General features: G+C 45.7%; 3 protein-coding genes across 5 annotated transcripts in view; 2 read left to right on the top strand and 1 right to left on the bottom strand.

Moving 5' to 3' along the window:
• The window catches only part of RGSL1 (regulator of G protein signaling like 1), an 86,944-nt gene extending 71,429 nt beyond the window's left edge, over positions 1 to 15,515 (bottom strand). Inside the window, exons 1-2 of the mRNA XM_074322193.1 lie at positions 15,404 to 15,515; positions 3,273 to 3,415 (exon numbers count right to left, since the gene is read on the bottom strand). The gene's annotated coding sequence lies outside the window, so the exon portion shown is untranslated. The remainder of the gene's footprint in view (positions 1 to 3,272; positions 3,416 to 15,403) is intronic.
• On the top strand, positions 6,645 to 8,250 carry LOC141569351 (transmembrane epididymal protein 1A-like). The gene has a single exon (XM_074322252.1). It carries the CDS (start codon positions 7,195 to 7,197, stop codon positions 8,098 to 8,100), a length of 906 nt encoding a protein of 301 aa, XP_074178353.1. The 5' UTR covers positions 6,645 to 7,194; the 3' UTR covers positions 8,101 to 8,250.
• Positions 14,971 to 24,281, top strand: GLUL (glutamate-ammonia ligase). 3 transcript variants are annotated; one of them, XM_019735502.2, is made up of 8 exons: positions 15,109 to 15,254; positions 16,178 to 16,319; positions 17,745 to 17,923; positions 19,244 to 19,405; positions 20,979 to 21,125; positions 21,524 to 21,651; positions 21,831 to 22,030; positions 22,574 to 24,281. In XM_019735502.2, the coding sequence occupies exons 3-8, from the start codon at positions 17,758 to 17,760 to the stop codon at positions 22,890 to 22,892; spliced, it is 1,122 nt and encodes a 373-aa protein (XP_019591061.1). In that variant the 5' UTR covers positions 15,109 to 15,254; positions 16,178 to 16,319; positions 17,745 to 17,757; the 3' UTR covers positions 22,893 to 24,281. The 3 variants fall into 3 exon arrangements, with proteins under 3 accessions (XP_019590979.1, XP_019591061.1, XP_074178293.1); XM_019735420.2 differs by lacking the exon at positions 16,178 to 16,319 and having other exon boundaries at positions 14,971 to 15,254; XM_074322192.1 differs by lacking the exons at positions 15,109 to 15,254; positions 16,178 to 16,319 and adding an exon at positions 16,963 to 17,181.
• The last annotated feature ends 1,320 nt before the right edge of the window (positions 24,282 to 25,601 follow it).

Below are 25,601 nucleotides of genomic sequence, written 5' to 3'. Positions count from 1 at the left end.
CGAATGATGCTCTGTACAATTTGGAAAAAGCCACCACCAGGCACATATTTACTATACAGTGTTATTTTCCACCTGGCATTAAATCTCCTTATACTACTGCCACCAAGAATTCTTCCTCCAGAAAATTCTCATATACTCTTTTGATCTGGAACATTCCAGCAACTCATCTAAATCTGCCTTGTTATTTGCCCATGCGGTTGATACACTCTTTGTCATATTGTTTGTTTCTCATGGGGAGGTTTTGTCTCACTAGCTAAAAGGTAGTCTCCTTAAGAGCAGGGAGTTTGTCTTATCCTAGTCACCTAATTTTCTCTGCATGTTCCAGGAGAATATAACATTGTCCTTTATACATGAGGAATAAATTGCTTCAGCAGCTTTCATAATACATTGTAAATATTCAGTAATTAAAATCGTGGTGTAGGAGTAAGCAAGTACCATTGGCCCATAAATCCACATAGTGTAATGTAATACAGACTCCAGATACAGAAATGTAGCGTGAGAATGCAGTACATGTTAAGGAGGGGCAACTCAATTAATGTGAAGAATAACTGACTCTCCCTTTTAGGGATGGGGGAACCCTTTAGTTTCTACCTCATACAACACACAAAGAAAGAATTACAGATGGACTGAAAAATTAGACATGAGCAACAAGGCTACAAAAATGGTTTGAAAGAAATAAAGGAAGATGCTTTATAATGAAAGATATGAAAAACTTTCTTGAGCAAGAAAAAAATTCTGACAAGATTACCCATTTTATTTAGCTTTCCCGTAACTAAAAGATACAAGAAAAAGAGAGGAAAGAGACACTATGAAGAACAATTTTCAACATGTAACAGACCAAAAAAAAAAAAAAAAAATCAATACCCAAAATATACAGAGATGTTCAAACATTAATAAACAAAAAAGCAACCTAATATAAAAAATGGGCAGAAGATTTACAAGTAAGTGACTATGTCACAGAAGAACAAATGGCTAATAAACAAACAAACAACAACAAATACATACATATATATATATATGCTAACTGAAACAATTTTGAGAAAAAGCAGAATTAAGTAGGATCTTTTGTTTTCACTGTCAAGTTGTCAAAAATTGTCGAAAGTATTAAAGAAATGTTATCCATTGCCAGAGAAGATGTAGGGAAAAAGGAATTATCATACAAAAGGCAATGTCAATTGGTCTACATTTTCTTGAAGTCAGATTGGCAGCGTATGCCATAATTTAAATTCATAGATCCTTCAAGCAACCAATTCCACTTCTCGCTACCTGCAGTGGACACATGAGACTAACAAGATCTTTAAAACAGCCTCCCAACATTTTGATCAGTTTCCACATTGTCAGTCTTGCCTTCCTGGTAAATTTTTGTTTTTATTCTCTGGCCTCCCTTGTAGCTCCTAGGGTACAGGCATGTTACCAATTAGACATGCCACTTAAGACTGCAACTCAGAAGCCAATGGAATGAAATTGGCTCTGCCTGGGGTTTCTATTATGTAGCAAGAGATGGCAACCTCTGTTTTTCTTCATCAGGCTGGTTTGCCCCACAGTTCTGGAGTCAGTGCCAGAAGCAGCAACCTAAGCCCATTTTCACAGTGAAGTTCTGGGCATTGGTCTTTCAAACTTAACCTGGAGCCTCTTTCTCCAGCCCTCCTAATGATTCTGGGAACTAACCCATATATTTTAAGAAATTCCTTTCTCTTAAACTAGCCAGAATGGATTCTAATTGTCTGTAGCTAAGAACTCTTAATACAGTATCAAGAATTTCTGTCCCATGTCCGTTGGGGTCTAGAGGTAGTACCAGCTCCAACTGTTACTCAACCATCTCTCGTGGTCTCCTGATACCTTGCCCACATCTATATAAGGAGCATCTTTATTAAGCCCTCCTTGAACCACTCCACTTTGGGTTGCCATCTCTTTCCTATTGGGATCCTATATGAAACATTAGTAGAATAATTGCACAGGAGGCCAGAAGCCTTCAACAGAATTCACCCCCACAAATTTGGAACAATGACAAGAGAAAAACTTTTACAGCTGGATTTCACAAAAGTGAACATATGATGAAGGAGACTCATTTGTAAACATGTGGGTCATAAATGAAGGGGATCTTCTAAATTAAACCAAGATGACCAGAGGATTAACCCATTTTATTCAGAAATCCTAAACAGCTACTATTTTCCAGGTACTGCGCAGGGATTGGCAATACAATCATGAGTAAGATACAAACAAAGACATACGCTATTATATTGCAACTTGAACGAAAAGGAGAACCGGATGGTATGGTAAGCAGAATTCTAAGATGGCGCCCAAGATTCCTGCCCCTGGTATAGACAGATGATCTATATAATCCCTTCTTGAGTGTGAGCAGCACCAGTGAATATAATTAGTTACTAATCGGTTGAGTTTGACTTAGTGAAAAGGGAGATTGTCCTGAGTGGATCTGACCTAATCAGGTGACATCTTTACAAGAAGGTGAATCATCAGGGAGATGCACTCTTGTCAGCCATGTCATGAACTTTTTATGGAGGGGGTGGCACATGGCAACGAACTGCGAGCCACTTCTAGTTGCTGAGAGACGTCCCTGACTCACAGGCAGCAAGCAAAGGGGAGCTTCTGTCCGAGAACTGCACGGAGCTGAATTTTGTCAACAGCCAGTGAGCTTGCAAAAGGACCTGAGGCTCGATTGAGAATCACAGCCCTAGCCAACACCTTGATTTCAGCTTGGTGAGATTCTGAGCAGAGATAAACCCTTAAATCTTCTTAGCTAAACACAGCAGAAGGTTAATTCTCCCACACTCATAAAGTCAAAAGGCAGCATTCTTCCTAGTTAGTATGCGGCCTTCTACCTGGTCTTTCAGAACACAGACTCTTCCCATCTTGTGACCCTGTCCTTTCCTAGGAAATAGGTATTGACAGAGGTAAGGTGAGTCTGCTTCTCCCTTGCCAAAAGTTTTCAGAAGAACAATTTGCAGCTATTGAAATGTGATCATTGAAAAGTATTTGAAATCAATTATATAAATGGTGAAACCTAAGCCATGGTTATACAATGAAGTATAAAGCTTACATTATAGAAAATTTCAGAGGAAAATTATGAGCTGGTGTGCCAGGAGAAACAAAGCATATACGTCCTTGCAAGTTAAGAAATTAGAATGTTGTTTTCCATCTCTTGTGAGCCTTTTTTTTTTTTTTGGCAAGACAGTGACAAACCCCAAGGCTTAGTAACCCTCACTTGAAATGAGATAAGAGTTTGACGCATGAACACGTGGGCTGTCTCTGACCTTGTGTCGACATCCATGGACGTACTCCCTCTGGGGTTCTGCTTGAGCCCCCAGCCTCTGGCTTTCTCTCTTCCTGTGCTGTATTTCTGCCTTGCAGTAAGGAGAGTTGCAATCATTTTCTGATGATGATGACTATGGCTTTCCTAAACAAAAAAGAGGTAAATTAAAGCATCATACTGAAATCCCCCAGCCATTGACAAATTTATAATGTGGCTCTCTAGATACCCTTTCTGACCAAATATCCACCTCCTCCATAAACTGTTCTTTTCACTAAAAGTTTAAAAGTCACTTGACATGTCATTCTATACTGTCTAAATCTACGCAATCCAATATGGCAGCCACTAATCACATGTAGCTATGGAGCACCTGTAATATGTCTTGTGTGAATTGAAACGTGCTGTAAGTGTAAAATGCATACTGGAGTTGGAAGACTCAATAGGAAACAAGGAATCTAAAATGCTTCATTTACAATTTTTATATTAATACCGTGTTGAAATAACATTTTGGATATATTGGTTTAAATGTAATATCTCATAATTCATTTCAACTTTCTATGCTTTTTTAATGTTGCTGTTATAAAATTTGAAATTACACACATGACATTTGATTTCAATGGAACAGAGGTAGTCTAAATAGTTCTCTAATGTCTGTGGTGTGTGTGTGTGTGTGTGTGTGCGTGTGTGTAGAGATGTGTGCCTTCAACTAAATTGCAAGCTCTTTGAGGATAAGAACGAACTATGTCATATACTTTGTATATGCCCTGCTGCACTCAGTAGAATTCACAGCAGTCAGTGAATTCATATTTACTGAATTTTTGAAGACCTTCTTCCTTATTCTGGAATATCAAGCCAGACAAGTGGCAGTGGCTGTGCCTGGAGCCCCTCAAGAATGTAGGGGGGGAGACAGATCTGAGGGGAGTCTCCCCATAGAGCACTAGGTCCTGAAGGACCTCCATGGGCTCCCAAGGTCAGACTGAGTTTTCCTCATGAAACAACTTTCTAGGCAATCGGTGTCCACAGACTCGGGGGCTGTCTGACAGTTCTGCTAATCATTCACCCCCTTTGGCTTCCTTCTCAGCGACTTGTGGGCAGTGTCTGGTTTGGGATGGGTGATTCCTATCTTCAAAGTCAAGATCAGGATGTTCATGTTTCAATGAACAACATGTAGCATTGGTGCCAAGGTGGGGGCCTGAGCATCCCAGATGGGACCTTAAGTGGGACTACTTGTCCTCATCCACGCCACTTTCAACCCCGCATTTCAGTTGGGTTGGTGCTGCTGCTCTGTCTCCTCTGGCCACCAGCAACCAGCTCATGGCTGCCAGGAACAAGTGGGAGATGAGTGCGGGAGCTGGAGTAGGTTCTGCTTCTCCCACCTCACTGGGACCACAGGCTCGATGGATTAGAGGCAACACTAAGAGAGATCAAACGCAGCCCCTCTCAAGGCCTGCAGATCACTTGCTTTCTGCCCCAGCCCTGCTGAACTTGGAGGAGAAATGGACCCTGTGCTTCTCTCAAAGCAAATCTAAGAATCAAAGAGAATCCCTGGAGTTCTCTTCCCTGACTCACAAAATCTGCCACTTTGATTCTCCTTCCTCTGACCCTTGAGCGCTACAGTATTCTCCAAGTGTTTTGAAAATTCACCAAAAGGGAAAAACAGGCAGGAGATAAATATGCTCACTTCTGTGTAGCAATATTCATGTCCTTTTGTTTTCACTTTAACAGAAAGTTCAACACTCAAGTTTTTCAGATAAGGGGTATGCCATTCAGTAAATCAAGAGAGAACTGGAGCTAGACTCCATATTGCTGACTTCCAGTCAATGTGTTTTCCACTTCCTCATGCTGCCTTCTTCAACTGTGTTTCTATCCCTCAATGGTGACAATGGTCACCTCCATATTAGGGGATTACAGCTGATTTTTAATGTTCTTTTTGCTTATTTCATCTGATTTTTCTACAGTGCCTATACATTAACTGAATAAAAACACCTAAAATTAAAATTTGAAATAAGCAAATTCCTTCAGAAAGCAGAATTAAGCTTTGTTTTTCCAACTTCCCTTCACACTCAAATCCCCAGCCCCACCAAATCTCTCACTAGCAAGAAGCCATCTAAATTACTGCCATCCTTGGGGGTGATTTAATTTTTCTGTAATTAAGTAGACTTGAGAAACAGCAGGTATTTGGATAGGAGTGAGGGTCAGAGCCAGCGCTGTGACCTGGATGTAACCTCTCTTCCTCTCCACTAGGGGCGCTGCCAGCATACAGGTGCTGCCTCTCTGCCCCACAGCATTGCTTGTACTGTGAGGACAGATGTTATAGACAGAAGACTGATGTTAAGCTTGGATGGTGCTGAGTGATGAACTTCCTCTCCTCTCAGGACTCCCAGAGAAAATCCTATTCCATGTACCTCCTGAACCATCTGTGGGCCCAGGGCATGCCTTACATTTCCTGTACTTTGTTTTCCTCCTTCCTGTCTTATACTCAGCTGGCTGTTACCCAATACCTAGGACTCCGTCTTCGAAGAACATTAGACACAACTAGAGTAATAAATAAATGAAGCTGATGGGCTAATTCACATTAAAATACAAATGGCCAACACCAGCTCACTGGTCACTCTTCTCAACAGTGTCTGCATTTTAAGGATTATGTCTTAATCCCTTGGATCAGTTAGGGATGGCACATGGGAGCAGAGTGATATGGAATATGGATGCCTTACGGATATTAGACCTTCTACTACGTGTAGTGAAGAAGCCTATGGAAGGCTGTTGCCTCTGCTATGTGATGGGCCTGAGGTCATTTCAGGTCAATGTGACAACACCCAGGAAGAAGTATATGACATTAAGGAAGAGCAAGGACAAACCGAAACCTATAAGGACAAAATGGAGCCCATGTCTCTCTCTCACTACCTCATACTTCAGTGGCAGGTGACCTGCAGAAGCTGGTACGCGTCACACTAAGAGAAGCTAAGGGAGCGACAGGCTTGGCTGCTGGTCATGCCAAGGAGGTGAGCCAGCAGATCAGTAACGGAATTCACAAGCCACAGTGGCGCTTGGCGTCGATACCTTCAGAGTGTGCTTAGGTGTGCTTCACTTCTACCTTCAGATTCTGCAGTAAATTTCTCTTGTAGCCAACTCAACCTGGATCCATACAGGGGAGGCAATTCTGGAAAGCAGGGCTAAAGCTTAATTAGGTTTACACACTACAAAACCACCACCATTCCTAAAATCATATCAAAAAGTAGCTTTTCGGATCTATTTACTGCCCAGTAGAGACGTTCAAGTGGCAGTAGGGGTGGGGCAAGGAGGGGAAGAGGTGAGGGGAAGAGGTGAAAGGAGCTTTCTTGATCGTCTTCAGAATGTGTCTATAAGAAGAGAAAAGCCAGACAGAGGATAAGTATGGATGATGTGGTTATATATCCAGATGTTTATAAATCTATGTGTCCAGAAAGAAAACTTTACCATTGAACCAAAGTTATGCTTGAGAGGTACTGAAGGATACTCAAGGGTTTGTGAGTGCCCTGGCTTCCTCTGGATGTCACCCCATCCCTTGCTTCTCTCTCCTCTCCTTTTCTGAGTGCTGGGCAGCAAAGGGGGAGGAAGCCATGGGAGAAAGGGACAAGTGTCACCAGAAGCACCTCCAAGGCCATAGAGGGAAGCCCCTAAAAAGCACAGTCACCAGCTTTCTTCTTTGGCAGAAGTCAGTTGCCAATGTACCAGACTGGAATGGAACACTGACGCTTTATACCACCAAAGGCGTAGGTTTGATTCAACAAACATTTCCTCTCTGTGGGGGAGCAGTGGGTGGGGTGAGATGATAAAAGTTGGTGCAAGGCAATTCTTTCCAAAGCCCAGACCTTGAATTGGCCCCAGGAGGTGTGGATGTGCCTGAGTGTCACTCTTCTCTCCTTGTTAGACAGATCTGTAGTCCAATGGGAACCTTTATCGGCCATGTGTACCCGGGGCTATTCCTAGTCTCATACGGACTGTATCAGGCACTAGTGGTCTCCAAAGCTGTGATAGTCAGTGACTCTCTCCCGAATCCTTCCTGTCCTCCCAGGAATAAGGGAAGATGGGCCAGGCTGTGGGGAATATCCTACAGAGGTTTGCTGAAGATGGTGACTGGCTCCATCCTGGTAGTTTATGAGATCAGCTGCATTAAAGGAGGGCTCATACTGATGGACAGGGAGCTGCCCCCGAGATTTATGTACCCCAAAGAGTGGCAGCACCTCACCATGTTCGTCCTCCTTGCCCTCAATGGCTGCGTAGAGGTCATGAGCAACAATGTGCTGCCTCAGAGGTGTGTGCTCCTAGAAAAAGGCACCGTGGCCCTGACCTACTACGTGCTCCTGATGCTGTTGGTGTCACACGTCCAGGGCTCAGCAGGGGTGGAGCTACAGACTCATTCTCTGCTCATCTTGGTGACGTTCCTGCTGATGCTGGTGTTGACCATACAGCTGTGGGCTCCCGACGCAGTTCACCTCTCACTGATCGAGACCTTTCTGTTCCTGATGATGGGCTCCTGGCTGGTGCAGGCGGGCTTTATTCTGTACAGACCAGTGTCCGGCTACCCATGGCAGGACGATGACATCAGCGACATCATGTTTATCACCACCTTCTTCTGCTGGCATGTGATGCTCAATGCTTTGTGCCTGTTGGGAATCTACAGCATGGCTTCCTTTTGGCATCGTTGCCATAGTCCCAACTGGAAGCTGACGGGGTCCACAGAAGCTCCATATTACACGAGCCCTGAAGGGCCCGTCTATGAATTGCTGCCGGAAGTGGAGCAGTCAGAGAAAGATGAGCAGGCTCTTCTCCTTTCAGAGAGCGCACCCTGAGACAGGGCCTAGGATGCCCGGCACACGGTCCACCCCGTCTTCCTCCTTGTGGGTTCTCTCGGGCATGTGCACTGTACCCTCTTTGGTCCCCAGTGAAGGTAATGGCTGTGAAAGAGAGCAATTGGTCTCCATCTGCTGGTACATGTCCTGTCCTTGAACTTCTAAGTGCTGAGGAGATGAGGGGAGACGGGCCTGAGAAAGGGATGCTGATGGGAGGGGTGTAGTGGGTGGGGGGAGAGAACCATGGGAATGGGTAAGCGTGCAAGAAAAGCCATGGGGTTAGAGAATGCAGTAGAAGGGAGGCCTCTGAAATGAAGAGGAGAGGCCAGCAGTCATGCTGTGACCAGCTGCTTCTACAGGCACAAGTGATTGCCTTTTTCCTGAGGGAATAACGATTTCTCACAATTCAAAACTGGAATCATTCAAGTTTCATCCCGATAAAGGAAAGTGGGTACCTGTTTGTACACCAAAGTGGTGTCACCACGTGGAAGTAGCCTAAATAGAATTTATAATTGATTTATAAAGGTTGAAATTATGCTGTTTTTTTTCTACCCCCAAATTTTTAAGGATTGGCTTAATTTTAAATTCAGATTAATAAAGTGAGTCTTTATTAATGCTTTAATATAGTAACATTTCAAAACTGAAATGTTTATGGACTCCAAATGTTCAGTACTTCCCCCAAGTTCATATGTTATTACTCCTATTTCAGCCAAAGCTTACCTATTTCACCACTTTGGCACATGTAATTTACTAGATACTATCCAGTAAATGTGGGTCTTTGCAAATTTCACTCCCTTGTGTCTCACAGAAAGCCATTCACAAGCATATTTTTATCCTGGTATATGGTACCCAGTATGAAACCCACCTTCACCCCCACCCCACTGAGCACTCCCAAGGAGGCCATCTCCAAGAACTCTTACTGACTCCTTTTCTCCAGAACAATTAGGCACTTATACTAAACCCACCTTGTTAATTTGCTCATACAGCTGATACACTTTGCTTTGTTCTGTTTCTGAAATCATTTCCCTTGGGGAGTCCTTTCCTCACCACCTAAACTGTAGGTGCTGAAAGGACAAGGTCTTTGCCAGATCCAAGTTACACAATTTCCTATGTATGCGCCAACTACGTAGCACAGGTGGTGCTTAATAAAGGCTTATTTGCTTCCAGAATCTCCACCTACCCCTATTTCTTCTAAATGTGTTGCCAGACAGGTCCAAGGTTCCGTGAAACTCTGCAAGATGCCAATCGTTCTAAAGCCTCAGTCATCTCCTTCGTTCGTCATGGGTCCACTCTTCCTCATTCTTGGGATAACAAAATCCACTACTCTGTTTCTGAATTATTTACTGTTAATTGTTTTTTAATCCTCACAAGAATTTCTATAAGGAACCATCAGAAAACAGACTCAGCAGGTTGACTTGCCCAAGTCTTAGAGCTGGTGTGAGGCAAGACAGAAAGAAAGTAAAAAGGTCAGCCAGAAGGCCCAGCTGAAGCAAGCAGCATGGTGTAAATACTCCAGACCGCCCTCCAGAGAGTGTGTCTATGTCACACTTTCTGTCCATCTGTCCACCACCCAGCCCTTCTCCCTCTGCGCCCCCAGCCCCTCCAGCCTTCTCTCTTCCCCTCGCCCCCCCCCACCCCCCCAGTATCCCTTGGGACTGAAAGTCTGGCAGATTCTCAACTTCTGGCTGGGTCTTAAATTTCTGGGCTCAGAGCCGAGTGAGGGCTAAGGATAAGACTTGTTTGTGACCAAGTTTTCTGATCCTTGCCATGCTCCTTTAACCCTTGGTTCCTAGACGCTTTTTCATTACCTTTCTTTTCTCCTCTGGTACACCCTGATGGGAGAAGATGGAAAAGCACAGATGCTGCTAGCCACCCATTTCTAGTCATTTGAGGCCTATCTTGATAAGGATAAAGAAACTTCTGGTAATCAATTGATACCTCCAAGATAATATCTCTTAAATACCCAGTATAGGTAATAAACTTGCGTGTTATTAATTCACTATATTTGAGCTATAACAGAGAGGCTCTCTCCCCTGGAAGGCCTGTCAAGAAAACAACTTCCCACTCTTAAGCTTCTGGGGAGATGTAAGTCTCCCAAAATTCCACCAGAGGGCACTAGGTTCACACCACCCCAGCCAAGCCTCTTTTATCTCCATCCCGGTAAACAAGTCTCCAGAACCGGTTTAAAAATGGGGGAGGGGAAAGGAGGTCAGGAAAAATACAGAACCAGAATAAGTATTGCCCAAGTATCCAGAAAACATACCCCAGGGCTATTTGTTTCCCGTTAAAATTTGGCATGTGAACGTGAAATCCACAAGGATTCAAATCAACTAACGGGATGGGAGTGAAAGAGGAAGAAAGGCCGTGGACGCAGTTGAGGATATCTTTGGGAAAAGTACCAACTAAAGAACACACTCCTATCTAAATAATTTTTTGACTGCAGTGCTAAATCTCCTAAACTTTTTTATAAGCTTCAAGGATGTCCCCATCAATCTAGGGAATAAAGACAGATCCATACATACATTGAGACTAAGAAACAAAGTTTTTTATGTATGAAAATCCCAGATTCATAAAAGAATGAAACTAGGGGATTATTAAATATGCAAAATGATCTCCAAAGATTCTTCTAAATAAACCCTGCCATAAAGCAGTTTTGTTTCTGGTAATCTAGTTGTTCACAAATATATTGAACGTCTACTATATGTAAGGTGCTGGGTAAGCCACAATATAGGAGTCAGAGGTGAACTGGCCGGCCCCTGCACCATCTATTTAAGTGGGTACAGTAGGGATTTCAGTGTTTTAGAGGTGGTAACCAAGGACAGCATCGTCCACAGCCTGAGACTAAAGGAAAGGAAAGAGCATAATGTTCTCAAGGGAGTGACACCTTGGAAGCACACTAGGGCTGGGAAATACTGCACCAAGTTTCCTTGTTTTTAAGATAGACTAATGTGAAGATCTAATTCTAGAATGGCACGGCTTTAATTTTCTCAAAAGGACTTATTTGCCCATGTTATTAGCTAAGATGAACTTAATTCTTCCCAACCCTGCAAGCAGTTTCCTACTGGAGACAAGATTTAGGGTAGGGTTCGAACAGACCCAAAACGTCAGCCACAACGTGCAGTTTGGGATATGGAATATTCCCTGTAGTCAAGTGATTTCCGGGGACCTTCAACAAAACTTAAATCAGGCTGATAAAACATAGCTGAGACTTGACCTTCTAATTTCCTAACCTGAGTTTAAGGATATCAAACAATCAGAAAGGATATAAAGAACAATGTCACTGTGTTCGGGGTTAGATACTGAATTGAGGTAAAAGCTGGACTGCTTTAATTGTGAATTCCGAAAGCTTGGTCAACTGCAGCTTCTTCCTTAAATCTGGCTTAAGAGGAATGATATTAACTTCCAAAGCTGTTTATTTTCTTCTTTTTTGTTTTCTTTCTGTTTCAAGATTATATGATAGTCTATTCTTTTGGAAAGAACTGGTGATGGTTTATTTAAAACCAAAAATAGTTTACAATTTGGGGTTGGGTTTCTAGGGTATTTCTCAAGCATGGGTCTCAGCTATGTCTCTTTAGCCCAATGAAAGGGTTTTTCTGTTGAATGCCTATTGAAATCATGCAGATATGGGGAAAACGCCATTTCCCAAACTGCATGTTATAGCTGAACGTTTGGGTCTGTTTGGGCCCTACCCCATATCTTGTCTCTAAGGAGTGCAAGGCAAACCATGAGAGCCCTGGGAAGGCACCTGAGATTGCCAGATTAAGGTCTTTCAGGCCACAGAATGAGAATATGTCCTTCACAAAAGAGAGAAAGAAACTGAGAGGTGAACTGACAGGTAAAGCCCACCCAAGACAAGGCCTTTATTTCAGATAACAGAACAACATTGAAGAAATGCTTTCAGTCCCTGGACATTTCTTAGATTTGGAACAAAATCTTGACCTGTAATATTGCTCTCCCACTCCTTGGGCATAGATACTCTATGCTAGGTTAGAAAAGCCTGACTTCAAAGCACGTGTAATAGAATCCCCTGTGGGCTTTGATACTGAGTGTACCAAGAGATAGAAGGGTTCATGGGTTCAAGCATTCTAATGTTCTTTTCCTGGAGGGGGTGGGGAATGGGGGTGGGTGGCAATTTAGGGAAGAAAAGGAAGGAGAACAAAGCTCAGCAGACACAGCAAAGTCAAACTGGATGAAACAAGCTGTTTCATTTTTAACTTCTCCAAAAGCACAGTCTGGGTTCCTGGGGGCAAACCAATTAGTTACAGGCCTTTTTTTTTTTTCCTGTTTCTTCTTCCCTCATACACTTTTAAGCTTCCCTGATCAGTCTTTGGACTCGTTTGGACCCTGTTTCTGCTGGTTTAAGTAACAAGGAGGACAGGGCCTCTTGTTCCCTCCTGAAAGACTCTGCAGTCACATATTATGTCGCTAACCCTCACAAAGTATGTCCCTGGTCACATGAATGGATCAAAGCAAATCTATTTCCATTCTTGGAAAAGCAGCTCAAAGCACATGTTCTCTTGATGGTGTCGCTGTCATTTCGGTGTGGTCAACAATCACTACTGAACACTCACCCTGGATGCTATTGGGCGATACAAGACGAAGAAGCTGCTCAAGGAGGTTAAGATACCTAACAAGGGAAGCAGGACTCACAGGGCAAAATATACCATATGCTTTAAAAACTGCACTTGCTTCTACTATTCCATTGTTTAGTATGTTTGCCATCCCTACCTCAGGTGCTGGAGGCGATAAGCGTAAGTAGGAGGCTCTGGTTTATGCTGAGGCCTTTTGGCAGCTGGAAATCAACATCCTTTTTAAACAAGGACACTCCTCAATTCCCCTCCTCAACCACTTAAACTCAAGACTTTACAGAAAGAAATGGAATGAAGACACTTTACTCAGTTACCAGGTCTAAGCCCACTCTCATAAAACTGAGAGGAACATTACACTGAGTTAGAAAGTTGTCCGTAACGGGTTGTCATGGGGAAAGAAAGAATCCATTCCACCATGTGAGAACACAGCAAGGAAACACCACCCCTGAACAAAGAAGTGGTTCTTCACCAGACACTGAATCTGCTAGCGCCTTGATCTTGGACTTCCAGCCTCCAGAACCATGAGAAATAAATTTCTGTTGTCTCTGAACTAAATAGAAAGAAAGAATCCAATCTCTTCATATTATCTTAGCCTACAATAATATTACTGTTTTCTAAACTATGTTCCAGGTACAAGCCTCATTCATTTGCATATGCTGTCCCAATTAATCCCTACAATATTTTGGAAGGAAACTGAGTCTTCCTGTGGCTGAGTAACTAAGCCAACACAAAGCTGGAAGGAGGAAAAGCCCAGATTTGAACCTAGGTTTGGCTGACCTGAAGCCTAGCTTCTAACAAGCACATCATAACACTCCAACACGCAGCACTGAAACCCAACATGGAATCCCTTACACTGGGTAAGGTGCCTTCGCCAGTCCAGAATGGCACCTGTCTGAAACATACCAAAAAGCCATTTGAGATGAATACTGCATCTGTCATTTTAAAGCACTACAGTGTTAGAACACACTCTGAAAGGGAAAGGATGTTGACCGAAGAAGCCAAGTTATGTGTGTGTGGTCACAAGCAACATTTCTTTTCCATATTTGTGGTACAAAAAATAACCAGAAGAACAAATTTCCTCCCTTCTTCTTCCAAAAGCACTGGAAGCATGACTTCTTGGTCTTCGAACAGAAAAATCTCAAAGTCTCAAATACTGAGGCTCCTGAAAGATGCACTAAAGGCTAGACACTGTCAGGTGGTTTTCAGGGAATAAAAACAGAATAATTAATAGAACTGGTATAATAATTATTGTGCACTTGTTGACAAGTATCTATTTCAAGATTGTGTTCACTTGTACATTTTCACAGCAAGGCTGAGAGGAGGAAGGGGTACCGATTCTCACTTTTCAGATTAAAAAGAAGGTGCAATAAATTACCTGAAAAGCAATACCTGAGAGTATCTGCTTAAGGAATCCTAAATTTTCTAAGTACCCTGGGCTTTGAAGGGGGCATGCAAAGCCCTCCCTTTCCTTTCAGCTGCCCTTGGGGAAGTTTGCACACAGAATTTCAAATCTCCTGGGGGACTCTAAAGGTCCTCTTTTTGAAGACCTTTACCTGCAGACCAGCCAACTTGGGCCCAGAGAGGCTGAGAGACTTGCCTTTAGGTGTGACAGAGGAGGAATCACACAGATCTCTTGACTGTTTCTACAGCACCCAGGATCCTCTGTATGGATGATATACACAGCACTTTGATTATAAATGTGAGATCGCGGACTTCTGGTCACTTCCCCAAACCCACTGAGAGCGGGCTCTTCCAGTCCTAACCCGGGCAGCCTCCAACCTGCGCTGCCCTCTGCGCAGGCCCGCGGTCCTCCAGCGCCCAGGCAGGCCCAGAGCTGCCCGGCTCCTGCGCCCCGCGCCTCTCTCAACTTGACAGGAGCATAGAAAAGGGGATCGGGGGAGGGGGATGTCGTCTAACAAGCAAAGGCAAATTTATGTTTCCGTGGCTCAGAATTTTCTCAGGGAGTTGTAGGGTCTGCAATAAGACCTACTGAAAAAGAGCACTCTTTGGCAAAACGATTCAACCTGAGGGCTGCAGGGGCGGAGGCCAAGGGCGGTTTGTTGGGGAGCTGCCAGACCCGGGTCAGGGCTGCGGGGACGCCCCGCCGCGGCGAGCGGCAGCTCGGGGAGGCCGGTGCTTCCTTGCAGGAAATCGCCTCTCGGTACGCAGCCCGCCTCCTTTCCGTCCCTCCCCTCCTCTCCCCACCAGCGCCCCCTCCCCTCTCCCAGCGCCCCTCCCCCACGGCCCTTTCCCTTTCTTTCTTTCCCAGCCGGCTCGCCCCCTCCCGGGCGGCGCCCGCTCGGCCGCTCGCCCAATGGTTGCGGGGCCCCGGCGCGCGTCAGCCGATCCACCCTGGCTCCCGGCCGCTGGGAGCCAATCAAGGCGCCGGGGGCGGCTCCGGCCGCGGATAAAGGGTGCCGGGCGGCGAGCAGCCCTGCAGAGCCGAGGATGGAAGAAGAGCGGAGCGCCTGAGTAGCACACCCGGCCTCCTCTCCTCTCCTCTCCTCTCCTTTCCGCACCTCGCTCTCGCGGCCTGCCCGCCCTGACGCCTGCTCGCCCTCCCAGGTAAGCGGCCCGCCAGCCAAGGGCACCCGGAGGTGACGTGTGCCGCCCCCGCCGCCTCCCGAGCCGCACCGCGGGGCCTTGGAGTTCGGCCCTTTCCAAGGAACATTCCCGCCCTGGTCTGCGGCTTGGCCCGCGCAGGCTTTCACCACCTTGGTTCCCGGCGGGTCTCGGTTGGCGATGGTGGGGTGCGCCGGTCGCCAGGCATTGAGGAAGGCGGGGACTTGTTTTGATCTTCTTTTGGCCGCTTGCGGCTCAAAGCGCCGCCCCTGGAGGTCGCTCGGTGGCGTGCTGTGCGTGGTGGATGGAGTGGCCTGGTGGTAGGAGCGCGCCCTCTTCCTCGCGGTGGCAGGCCTTGGCGATCGTCGTGGTCTTGATGACCTTTCAGATACCTCTTTTGAGGCGAGTGGCTAGTGGTGCGGTCAACTCTGGCCGCGCGGTCTCGGGGGCCTGCCACTGTGACTGAACAATGGGGACCCCGGGTTGCAGCGTGGCGGCGGGCGCGGCCAGTGGAGAGGTCTGGCCGGGTAGAGACGGCCGCGGCGCACTGTCCTTCCCGCGACGCCCCCGTCCCCCACCCCCTCCCCCAGCCTAGGCCCTAGGAGGTATATGGCCCCCTTGGCCAGGCCCTGAGATCCCGACCGGGGCCCGACGGGCTGTTCTCAAAGTGGATAATCCCAACTGCCCCAGGGACGGCGCGGGGGGATTCTCCCCGGGCCGCAAGAGCTTGAAGAGGACAGTGAAAGAACGTGAAGACGACCTGGAATCAGGGTCCTCGGAGTCCTGCTCCAACAGCTATGGCTTCATTGCCTATTCAGTGAACTCGGGAGAGAAATCTCGAATCAAGATTAAGACCTTCAGCCACCCATCTGCGTCTTCCTGCGCGTCCGGGTCCGACCCGGATCGCTCTGCGTCTTCCTCTTCAGGTCCGTCTCCCTCGCCCCGAAAGCACCGGTGCGTGGACCAGCGAGAATCAGACAAGGAGGACAGGCTCGAACCCCACTCCAAAAAGAGAAGGGCCAAAGAGGGCAATTCCAACGATACAGTTAAACACCTTCAGTGGCTGGGGTGAGTGAAGAGGCAGGAAAGAGGGCCCAGCCGGTGGCAGCTGCAGAAACAGCCCAAAATTTCAGAATCTCATTTTTCTCCCCACCGAGTCAACTAGGCACGCGTTGGCACCAGTTGATAACAGTAAACAACTAGGCTGTTGGCACCAACTCGTCTCACGGAAAACAGCACAAGATCCGAAACCAAGAGGCTTAAGGGAGAAAGTGTGGCTGGATGTTGGGGGTGTAACACGCTGGGGATGAAAGCTGGAAACTGGGTTGTCGCTTTAAGTGGGAGCTGGAGGGATCAGGGAATTGTTGCTTCTGGACTTAATAGGCAGAGACAGGAGTGGGGTTTGACATAACAAGTCTTATAGCTGCTTGTAGGCAAAGGTATTTGTTCTCTAATAGGATGACTAGACAGGTGAGGTCCTCTCCCCTTGTGGAAGGGTGAGGCTGTTATAAGCAGAAGCAGTTATGTTTTCTGCTGGGCAAACATGGATGGTTGCCCATAGAAACTTTGTCACTGTACTTCAGAGAGTTGCCCAAGTTGTTGCAGAACAATGTGTTCCCTCTCCAGCCACCCTGGGCCATTGAGGGAGTGGGGGGAGGAAGGGGCAGAACCGCTTCCTCTTGGGTTGAGGCTGGTTTCTTGGCTTCAGAGTTTGCCTTTCAGAGGTTCTGTGGTGGCTTGCAGCTTCTAGCATGCCTCAGCTTTTGAAACTCCAGATCTTTTTGATTTAGAAGTGGGAATTTCCCTCCTTGGGAAGTTCTCAGAATGTCTTTCTCAACGTACCTTCTGAAGCGAGATCTTTGCCTCTGACTGATGGAAATTAAGGCAGCGTGCATCGTAGAAAGCTTGAATCAGCTATTTCTACATCTTGGTGATATGATGACTGCAGTGCTTTTAGGAAGCTACCAGCCTTTTAAATCTTCTAGCTAGCCCACTTGTTGTATCCTACCAGCAAAATGTGTGGGGTTTTGTCTGAGGGGTGAAGGAGTCTTCAAAAGGTTTTTTATTGAGATGCCCATTTGGATGCAAGACAAAAGGGAGAGCCAAGCCTTTCTGTGGCTAGATTTTACTTGTGTTAGGAGACCATATCTGTTCCGAAAACTTCTGAATGTTTGTATCTTCTTTTTTGGTGTTCTTTATTGGGTTTTTCCCCCTAGAACAATTCCCCTACCTCCACTACACTGAGAAAATAGAGCTTAGCCCTCACAAATGTAGATTCTAGCTTGAGGAAGCTTATAAGGAGATTTTTGTAGAATAGAAAACTTGAATGCTCCTAAAAGCAGAGTAAATAAATACACCTTTGAGTGTGTGACTTCTAAAGAGAGGGATCACCACTCCCACTGTTGATTTCATTGTCATTCTTATTGAGTTCATTGCTACAGAGGATCTGTTTGGAATTCGTGTTCTTAATTTTTTTTTTTTCTCTCTCTCTAGAACATCTTCCACCATGGCCACCTCGGCGAGTTCCCAATTGAACAAAGGCATCAAGCAGGTGTACATGTCCCTGCCTCAGGGTGATAAAGTCCAAGCTATGTATATCTGGATTGACGGTACGGGAGAAGGTCTGCGCTGTAAGACCCGGACCCTGGACAGTGAGCCCAAGAGTATAGAAGGTGAGATGACCAGGTGGGGGGCTGCATAGGGGTGGGCCGCAGCCTGAGACCAAGCCACTAGATTTGGCCTCTTTACTGTTCTGTTTGGAAAGCTTTTCTAAGGCAGGGCTTTGCAGACTTCATTCAGTCAAAATTAAGCTCCTACACTGCCTCAAGGCAGGGCAACAATGGATCCCTTTATTTAAATGGAATCTTGCGTGTAAGCCAGTATATAGGAGACAGAAGATTAAAAGTCTGGTTTGGGAGGGAGAGGGGAGCTGACTTTGGGTATCCCTACTTAGTTGGCTCTAAAGCACCTCAAGGAACCCAGTTTTAAAACCCCTGCTCTTACCAGACTGTACCTCCGACTTTACAAACTCTGAATACTGTTTCATACTCATGTATCACTGGGATTCTAGATGCCAAGCAAATACCCTAACACCCTAAAGTAGTTTCTAAATAGGACTAGCCATCATATGTTTTCAGTTGATGCCGCTTTGGGAAATTGTGAAATCATCTGATTGCTTATCCCACGAGTTGTGACCTTCATTTTTTGGTCTAGAACAAGCCATAGACCTCTTCCTTCTGGAAAGGGATCAGAATAGAAAAACTACCACCTTTAGGATAGCTTCCTCTTCTAATAGCGTTCACATTTGAGTGAATGAATGAATGACCATGATATAAAGCATATATTGTACACCTGCTATGTGGCAGGTATTGGACAGGGACTGGGGCTACAAGGTAAGAGTTTGGTCTCTGCCTTCGGAGGACTCATAGTCAGCTGGAGAGAGGAAGAAACTGATCTTTAAAACATAGTGGGAAGTGGGAAGTGATGTGAGAGCATCCCTGAATAAGTCATCTTGCCAGTTGTCTGTTTCCTCATCTATAAAATAAGGACACAGCTTAAGCTAGCATAGTCCATAGACATAGTGGGGGTTTGAATTAGAGAAAGGAGCAACACAGATGGCCTAGTGAGGAAACCGAGAGTCTTTGTTTCTCCTATTTCAACATTTTAAGTGATGACCGACTCACTGCTGATGTCAGAATCTTTCTGTTTATCTCCATGGTGTCCGAAAGACATAGTTAGGGATGAAACGCCACTCCTAGGTTGTTATTTCTTTTAAGGAAGGGATGCAACAATCTTGTTAGAATTCAGGACTGTAGGGCTACATGCAGATGTCAGGGTGTCAGATGTCATATTAATAGTGGCAGTCATGCCTCACTGACTTTCTGGAAAAGAGTGTAGATCTTTAGAAATGAAAAGGTGAGTGAGGGGCTGTGTTCTTGCCTGGAAAACTGCTGTACCTCTTAACGTAATTTTCCCCTCTCTCTTAACCCCAGAATTGCCTGAGTGGAATTTTGATGGCTCTAGTACTTTTCAGTCTGAAGGCTCCAACAGTGACATGTATCTCGTTCCTGCTGCCATGTTTCGGGATCCTTTCCGCAAGGACCCCAACAAGCTGGTGTTCTGTGAAGTCTTCAAGTACAACCGAAAGCCTGCAGGTGCGTATAGGATAGGTATGGAGGCTCCCACCCTCATCCGTGAGTGCTGTAAATGAGAAGTAGAGGGGATTCCAAAATCAGGGATGGGAAGGCTATACTATTTCAGGAGTCTGGGGGATTGGAGTTGCATCTCTACCTTGAACTTCCTCATTCAAGGAGGTAATGTGGGCCGTTCTCCCACGGTCCCCCGTTTTGCATAAAATGACATTGATTTCTAAATCTGTTTGCTGGTGGAGTCCCCCGTGACACAGCCCCTCCTGCCTGCCTGTAGATTTAAGAACATGGATTCTGAAGTTAGAATGTTGGGTTTGAATTCTGGATCTGCAATTTACTGGCTACGAACTTTGGGAAGTTATTTACCCCCTATACTTCAATTTCCCCAAATTTAAAATGAGGAAAATAATAAAATCCATTTCATAAAGCTGTTCGGAGGGTTACATGAGTTTAATATGGGCAAATAATCAAGAACAGTATTACATACGTGATCAGTTGCCACTTCATTCCAGACAGCTTATTTTCTTCTCTGTCTGTCCACTGACTAAAATGTGAGCATCTTCGTTCACTGATAACACCTGTTTACCTCAAGGTTTGCTGTAACTGCACCTTTGGGTTTTGTCAGTCAGGCCTGCCTGTTGCTCCTAATTCTCGGCTATTCATCTTTTTAAACTTAGCTGAAGTCTGCCTTCTGGGAAGTCTCTTGCTGCACTTTGCCAGTGAGGCTTTTTGGCGAGTCACTTAGTGACTCTGGAACTTAATTCTTAATTGTCTTTGTTTTAAGGGGCAGTATCATAGTGTGGTAAAGGACGTGAGCTCTGTAGCCAAAATAGTCAAGAGTGTCCTAGCTGCTCGACTACTTGTCCTATAACCTGGGTGGGCCTCCTAACATCACTGGGCCTCATTTTCTCACTTGTAAAAATGGAGACTGGTAATACCCACCCCAGGGTTGTTAATGAACACTCAGTTGTGGGTTTTCTTTAACATAAGGGCCTTAAAATGGTTTCTGGGACATAGCTAAGCAGTCAGTAATAAGTCTGTATTATTTTAAAGTTCCCTTCTGGCTTGGAAATTGTTTCCAGTTGAGCTCATCTCGTTTTAATGTTTTTCTTTTCCACCAGCCAATACTATGTAACTCAGCACTTAATCTTCTCACCTGGAATGTAAGGCTCCTAATACACACGATTCTCTCAATAAAAATTGGTAGATTTGGCTCTAAATGCCCAAGAAAGTGGAATAAGTCTCACATCTAGAAGCAACTGTCGTGTGAAGAGAGGGTTTCAGTGCTTAACCCTTGGTACTTGAGAGGTGGCCAGGGTGCCGAGAAGGTGAAAATTTGCTCTGTTCTAGATCCACTGTCATGTGACTTGGGTGTAACGAAAGTGTTTGGGGAATCTCCCTACATACGTTTAATTACAGCTTCTCCCATTTTCCCCTCATACGTTGATGGGACACAGAAAGGTTTTACACTGGGTCAGTTGTGCTTATAATCAACACTTAAGCTGCGCAGACTCTAAAGACCTCCCCATCAGTGTATTTGTCCATATGTCTCTAAAGGCGTGCTGATTCTTTTTTTTAGAGACCAACTTAAGGCATACCTGTAAACGCATAATGGACATGGTGAGCAATCAACACCCCTGGTTTGGAATGGAGCAGGAATACACTCTCATGGGCACAGACGGGCACCCTTTTGGCTGGCCTTCCAACGGCTTCCCTGGGCCTCAAGGTAAGTCCCCTTGGTGAGAGATGACTTATCGCAGTTGCTTAATTAATTGATGACGGAAGTCTCTCTTGCCAGAGATGGCAGTGACTCCTTGTGGATCAAACAGCTGTGGGAGTATCCCTAAGACTGGCTGAAATAGTACTGGCCCTCACGTTACCCAAATCCAAACATGGATGTTTAGATATTAACATTGAGGGAAAACGTTGGGCTCCACTGAGGCTACAGCTAAGAGGAGCCCCCCTGCCCCACTGTCTTGCCCCATTTCTGGGTAAAGGCAGGTACAGTGATTCTAGAGAGCCAGCATTAAGAGCTTTCTGATCTCTGACTTTGGGCCGTGCATCTTAGGTGGAAAGGGATGTGCTGAATTTCCCTCTTGACATTTCGTCTTGATGCCTCTGCAGGTCCATACTACTGTGGCGTGGGAACGGACAAAGCCTACGGCAGGGATATCGTGGAGGCTCACTACCGGGCCTGCTTGTATGCCGGCATCAAGGTCGCGGGGACGAACGCCGAGGTCATGCCCGCCCAGGTAAATGGCTCTAGTCCACTGTTTTCCCCACCTGTGGGCAAGTGGGGGACTTTTGCTAACAAGGGCTGCAGATGTTCCTTCCATTCCTTAACCCAAAACCCACGAGGTGAGAAAGGAGCCAGCTTCAGAGTGGGGTGAGCAGTTGTCTTTATTTTAAAGGCCACCCTTCTTGTCTCTAGTGGGAATTCCAGGTAGGACCCTGTGAAGGAATTGACATGGGAGATCACCTCTGGGTGGCCCGTTTCATCCTGCATCGAGTGTGTGAAGACTTTGGAGTCATAGCAACCTTTGATCCTAAGCCTATTCCTGGGAACTGGAATGGTGCCGGCTGCCACACCAACTTCAGCACCAAGGCCATGCGAGAGGAAAACGGTCTGAAGTGAGTACCTTCTCCTGCTGGGGCCAGCTTACTCACCGTGCAAGAATACAGGAATACTTGCCAAGGATTTGATGTGTTGGGATGAGGACGCTCGTACCTTAGCTCTTGTCAGTTGGCTTCAAAAGTTGTCTTCTAATCCTATCGTGTTGTTGCTGTCTGAAAAGTGCCCCCAAATTCTCTAGGAATAGAATGGAAGGGTGGTGACAGAAAAGGTGACATAGATGAAGGGCATTGGAAAATCTTTATTAGAGGACTAAATTAGTAACAGTACCTAATTGATGCTCATGGGTCAGAGAAAGTCTTTGATTAGGATCTTTTCATTCAACAAATGTTATCGACTGTGTGTCCCGCACCATTCTGAGCCCTGGGACACACAGGTAACAAGGTATGATGCTCTCCTGGGGATATATTGAGGTGAACTGGAAACTGGGAAAAGACTGATAGATAAATCACTCCATTCTTGCATCCATACCTGCTCCTCTGCCCTTGTAGGGCAGAGTTCCTGGCAGCAGGTCGGACCCCCATCTTTTCTGTTGCCTTTAGGTACATTGAGGAGTCCATCGAGAGACTGAGCAAGAGGCACCAGTACCACATCCGAGCCTACGATCCCAAGGGGGGCCTGGACAATGCCCGCCGCCTGACTGGATTCAACGAGACCTCCAACATCAACGACTTTTCTGCCGGCGTGGCCAACCGGAGCGCCAGCATCCGCATTCCCCGGACTGTCGGCCAGGAGAAGAAGGGTTACTTTGAAGACCGTCGTCCTTCTGCCAACTGTGACCCGTTTGCGGTGACAGAAGCCCTCATCCGCACATGTCTTCTCAACGAAACTGGCGACGAGCCCTTCCAGTACAAAAACTAAGTGGACTAGCCTGGCAGCCATGGAACCCCTTCTAATTCCTCATCCCGCTCCCACTCTCACCCACTCTCGATTGTCATAATAGCTGTAACTCAAAGGGCGGAACATCAAGGTCTTTTTCTTATTCCTCATGCCCAGTTAATATCTCTTGCTTTCTTTGGCCAGGATAGAGGGGTCAGGTTCTTAATTTCTTCACACACACATACACCCTTTTCCCCCCCATCACTGAAGCTTTCTAGTGTGTTAGTGGGGAGGTGGGGTGGGGAAACATAACCACTGCTTCCATTTAATCAGGTGTGTTTGTCCAATAGGCGTAGCTATCCGGACAGTGAGCATAGTATTTGTGAAGGGAGGGGAAGGACTTTTTCTTCAGGTAGCTAAAGGGGATGGGGGAGCTAGGCTTACTCCCAGGTGAGGTTAGATGTCCCCTCTCTCAGTGGGAAGTTCCAGTTCTTAAAAGATAACCAGCTTTCTAATAAAAGTGAGAATTAGGAGAGAGGAAAGGGTGGGAGTCAGGCAGGCAGGAAAATGCCCTTACCCTGGTGTGCTTCCCTTGCCTGGAGCTGAATGCCCTCACTTGAAGACAAGCTCAGCATAAAAGGCTGGGATGGATAGCCCTACCTTAGAAGAAAAAGTTCTCATTGCTTGGTTCTCCATTTATAACAAAGCAGAGTAGTATTTTTATATTTAAATGCAAAAACAAAAAAATGATATATATGGGTGTGCAGATAGGTGTGGTTTTAGAAAAAAACCATTCTGGTCACCGGGAGCCAAATTTGAGGGGAGTTGTCTGATTAGAAACAAGGATCTCCTTTTGAATGGGGGTGAGGGTGGCGGTGCTTGAAAAGGTGGCTATTTGGAGCTGTTACTCCCTCACTACCACTGAAGGGTTTCTCTGTGCCCTGTCCACCCTTCTGGAGGGGGTGGACATTGGTCAGTTAACAGGTGGAAGCACGTTAACAGCAGCAGCAGTCACCCGAGCCCCGTGGCTTTGATTTAAAAGGTACACATGTACACACAGGGGTGTAGAAATATGAGTTGGCTGGTCAACTTGAGCATGTTATTGACAAGGGGGTATTGGGGTTATTTTCTGGTGGGAGTAGCATGTCACTAAAGCAGGCCTTTTGATATATTAAAAATTTTTTAAAAGCAAAACAGGATTTTAATCATATTTGTAGGGATTTTAAGTCTTTGTTTTACAGAATTGCTTGTTTGCTTCAGTTGTCTCCTTCCCATCTCTGCTCTTTGGGGAGATGGGGACAGGACTGGAGTCAAAACACTTGTAATTTTGTATCCTGGTGTCTGTTCTGAGTGTGAAATACTTTTTTCCTTTGTTAAGATTTCCCGAGGAGTTATTTTTTCTTTTATAATAAAAAGCAAACCCCACCTTCATCCCTATGTTTTCCCTACTGTTCCTGGCTGTTTTGGTGTTGGCTGCGGCAGGCTGGCTGTGGTTTTTTTCTTGCCATGACGACTTCTAATTGCCACGTACAGTATGTTCAGAGTTAGATAACTCCTCATTATAAACAAACTGTCCAGAGCAGCTCTGAAACAACCAAACGTAAGATCTCACATGATTCTTTTAAATCCCTATGTGCCATTTCATTCCCTTCTTTTCTACCAAAGAGTTTTTCTTAAGAGGCAAACTAAGCTCAGATTTACCTGGTTTTAGAATTAAAAAAAACAAAACCTTGGAGTCACGTTGCCAACCAGCTCTTCCCTGTACTTGGGTTATTTGGGATGTCTGCGTTAAGACGTATCCCAGCCCTGGAGTTTTTACTAGGGTGTAAATCCCACCACCCCTGTGCTCCAGAAACTAGCTTACTGTAATATTTGGCCTACCGTGCTATAACAGTGTTTTGAACACCCCTCTGGCTTAATTTTATAGCTGCCTGAAGTATTTGTGTTATTAACTGGTCTCACTATCCCTACTGGTCTTCATTTCATCCTCTGTGCAGCTGCCACTGATTCATCTAAATATCAAATATTGACCGCGTTGCTACCCTGGTTAAACCCTTCTCAGGCTGGATGTGCTGGGGGCCAGCCAACCAGATATGCCCTGGATATGCCTTTTCTTGCACTAGGACCAGTGAGCTGCTTAAGATTCACCCCAAAGCTCCATGGTGGCACCTCTGTGCCCTGGCTCTTGGTCCCTTTACCTGAAAGTTCTTACACCTTCTCCTGGCTTATCCCTTCCTTAGTCCATTTCCACACCAGGCTGGGGAGGAGCTTCCTCCTGCTCCATGGTGCTGTATACATAATGTCTAGCAAAAGCACTTCCTCATCCAACATTTGAACCTAAGTTGCCAGGTATTGTGGGCAATAGTAATTACTGTTTTGAAAAGGTAGTGTCCTCTCACTTTGGAGGTAGCTGGGGCCTGTTCCAGCAAACATACAAATGACAGTTTTCTTTGGGCGCGTGCATGATGTGTTCTGGTCTTAGCTATTTTTAGATTTTCCTAGGACGGTTGGCTCCTCACATCACTTGATTTTCAAGCAGGATCATCTTAACTACTGGTTTGCACCTGTTGTTTCAACATGATTATTAAGAGTAGCCCCTATCACTCAGCGTTTTCCTGGTTTTGCTGATAAATTAGGTGGTGGTTCTTATTTCAACAGATGCTCTTCACCCCTCTCCCCAGCCGAAGTTGTCTGCCCTTCACGGTCAGCCCTATAGTTTTTGGTGGGGTGTTTTCTGCACGGCGCAAGCAC

The sequence above is a fragment of the Rhinolophus sinicus genome, linkage group LG17, assembly GCF_036562045.2.
Source record: "Rhinolophus sinicus isolate RSC01 linkage group LG17, ASM3656204v1, whole genome shotgun sequence".
NCBI classification, from domain to species: Eukaryota; Metazoa; Chordata; class Mammalia; order Chiroptera; family Rhinolophidae; genus Rhinolophus; species Rhinolophus sinicus.
This window is presented reverse-complemented; position numbering and strand designations above follow the sequence as displayed.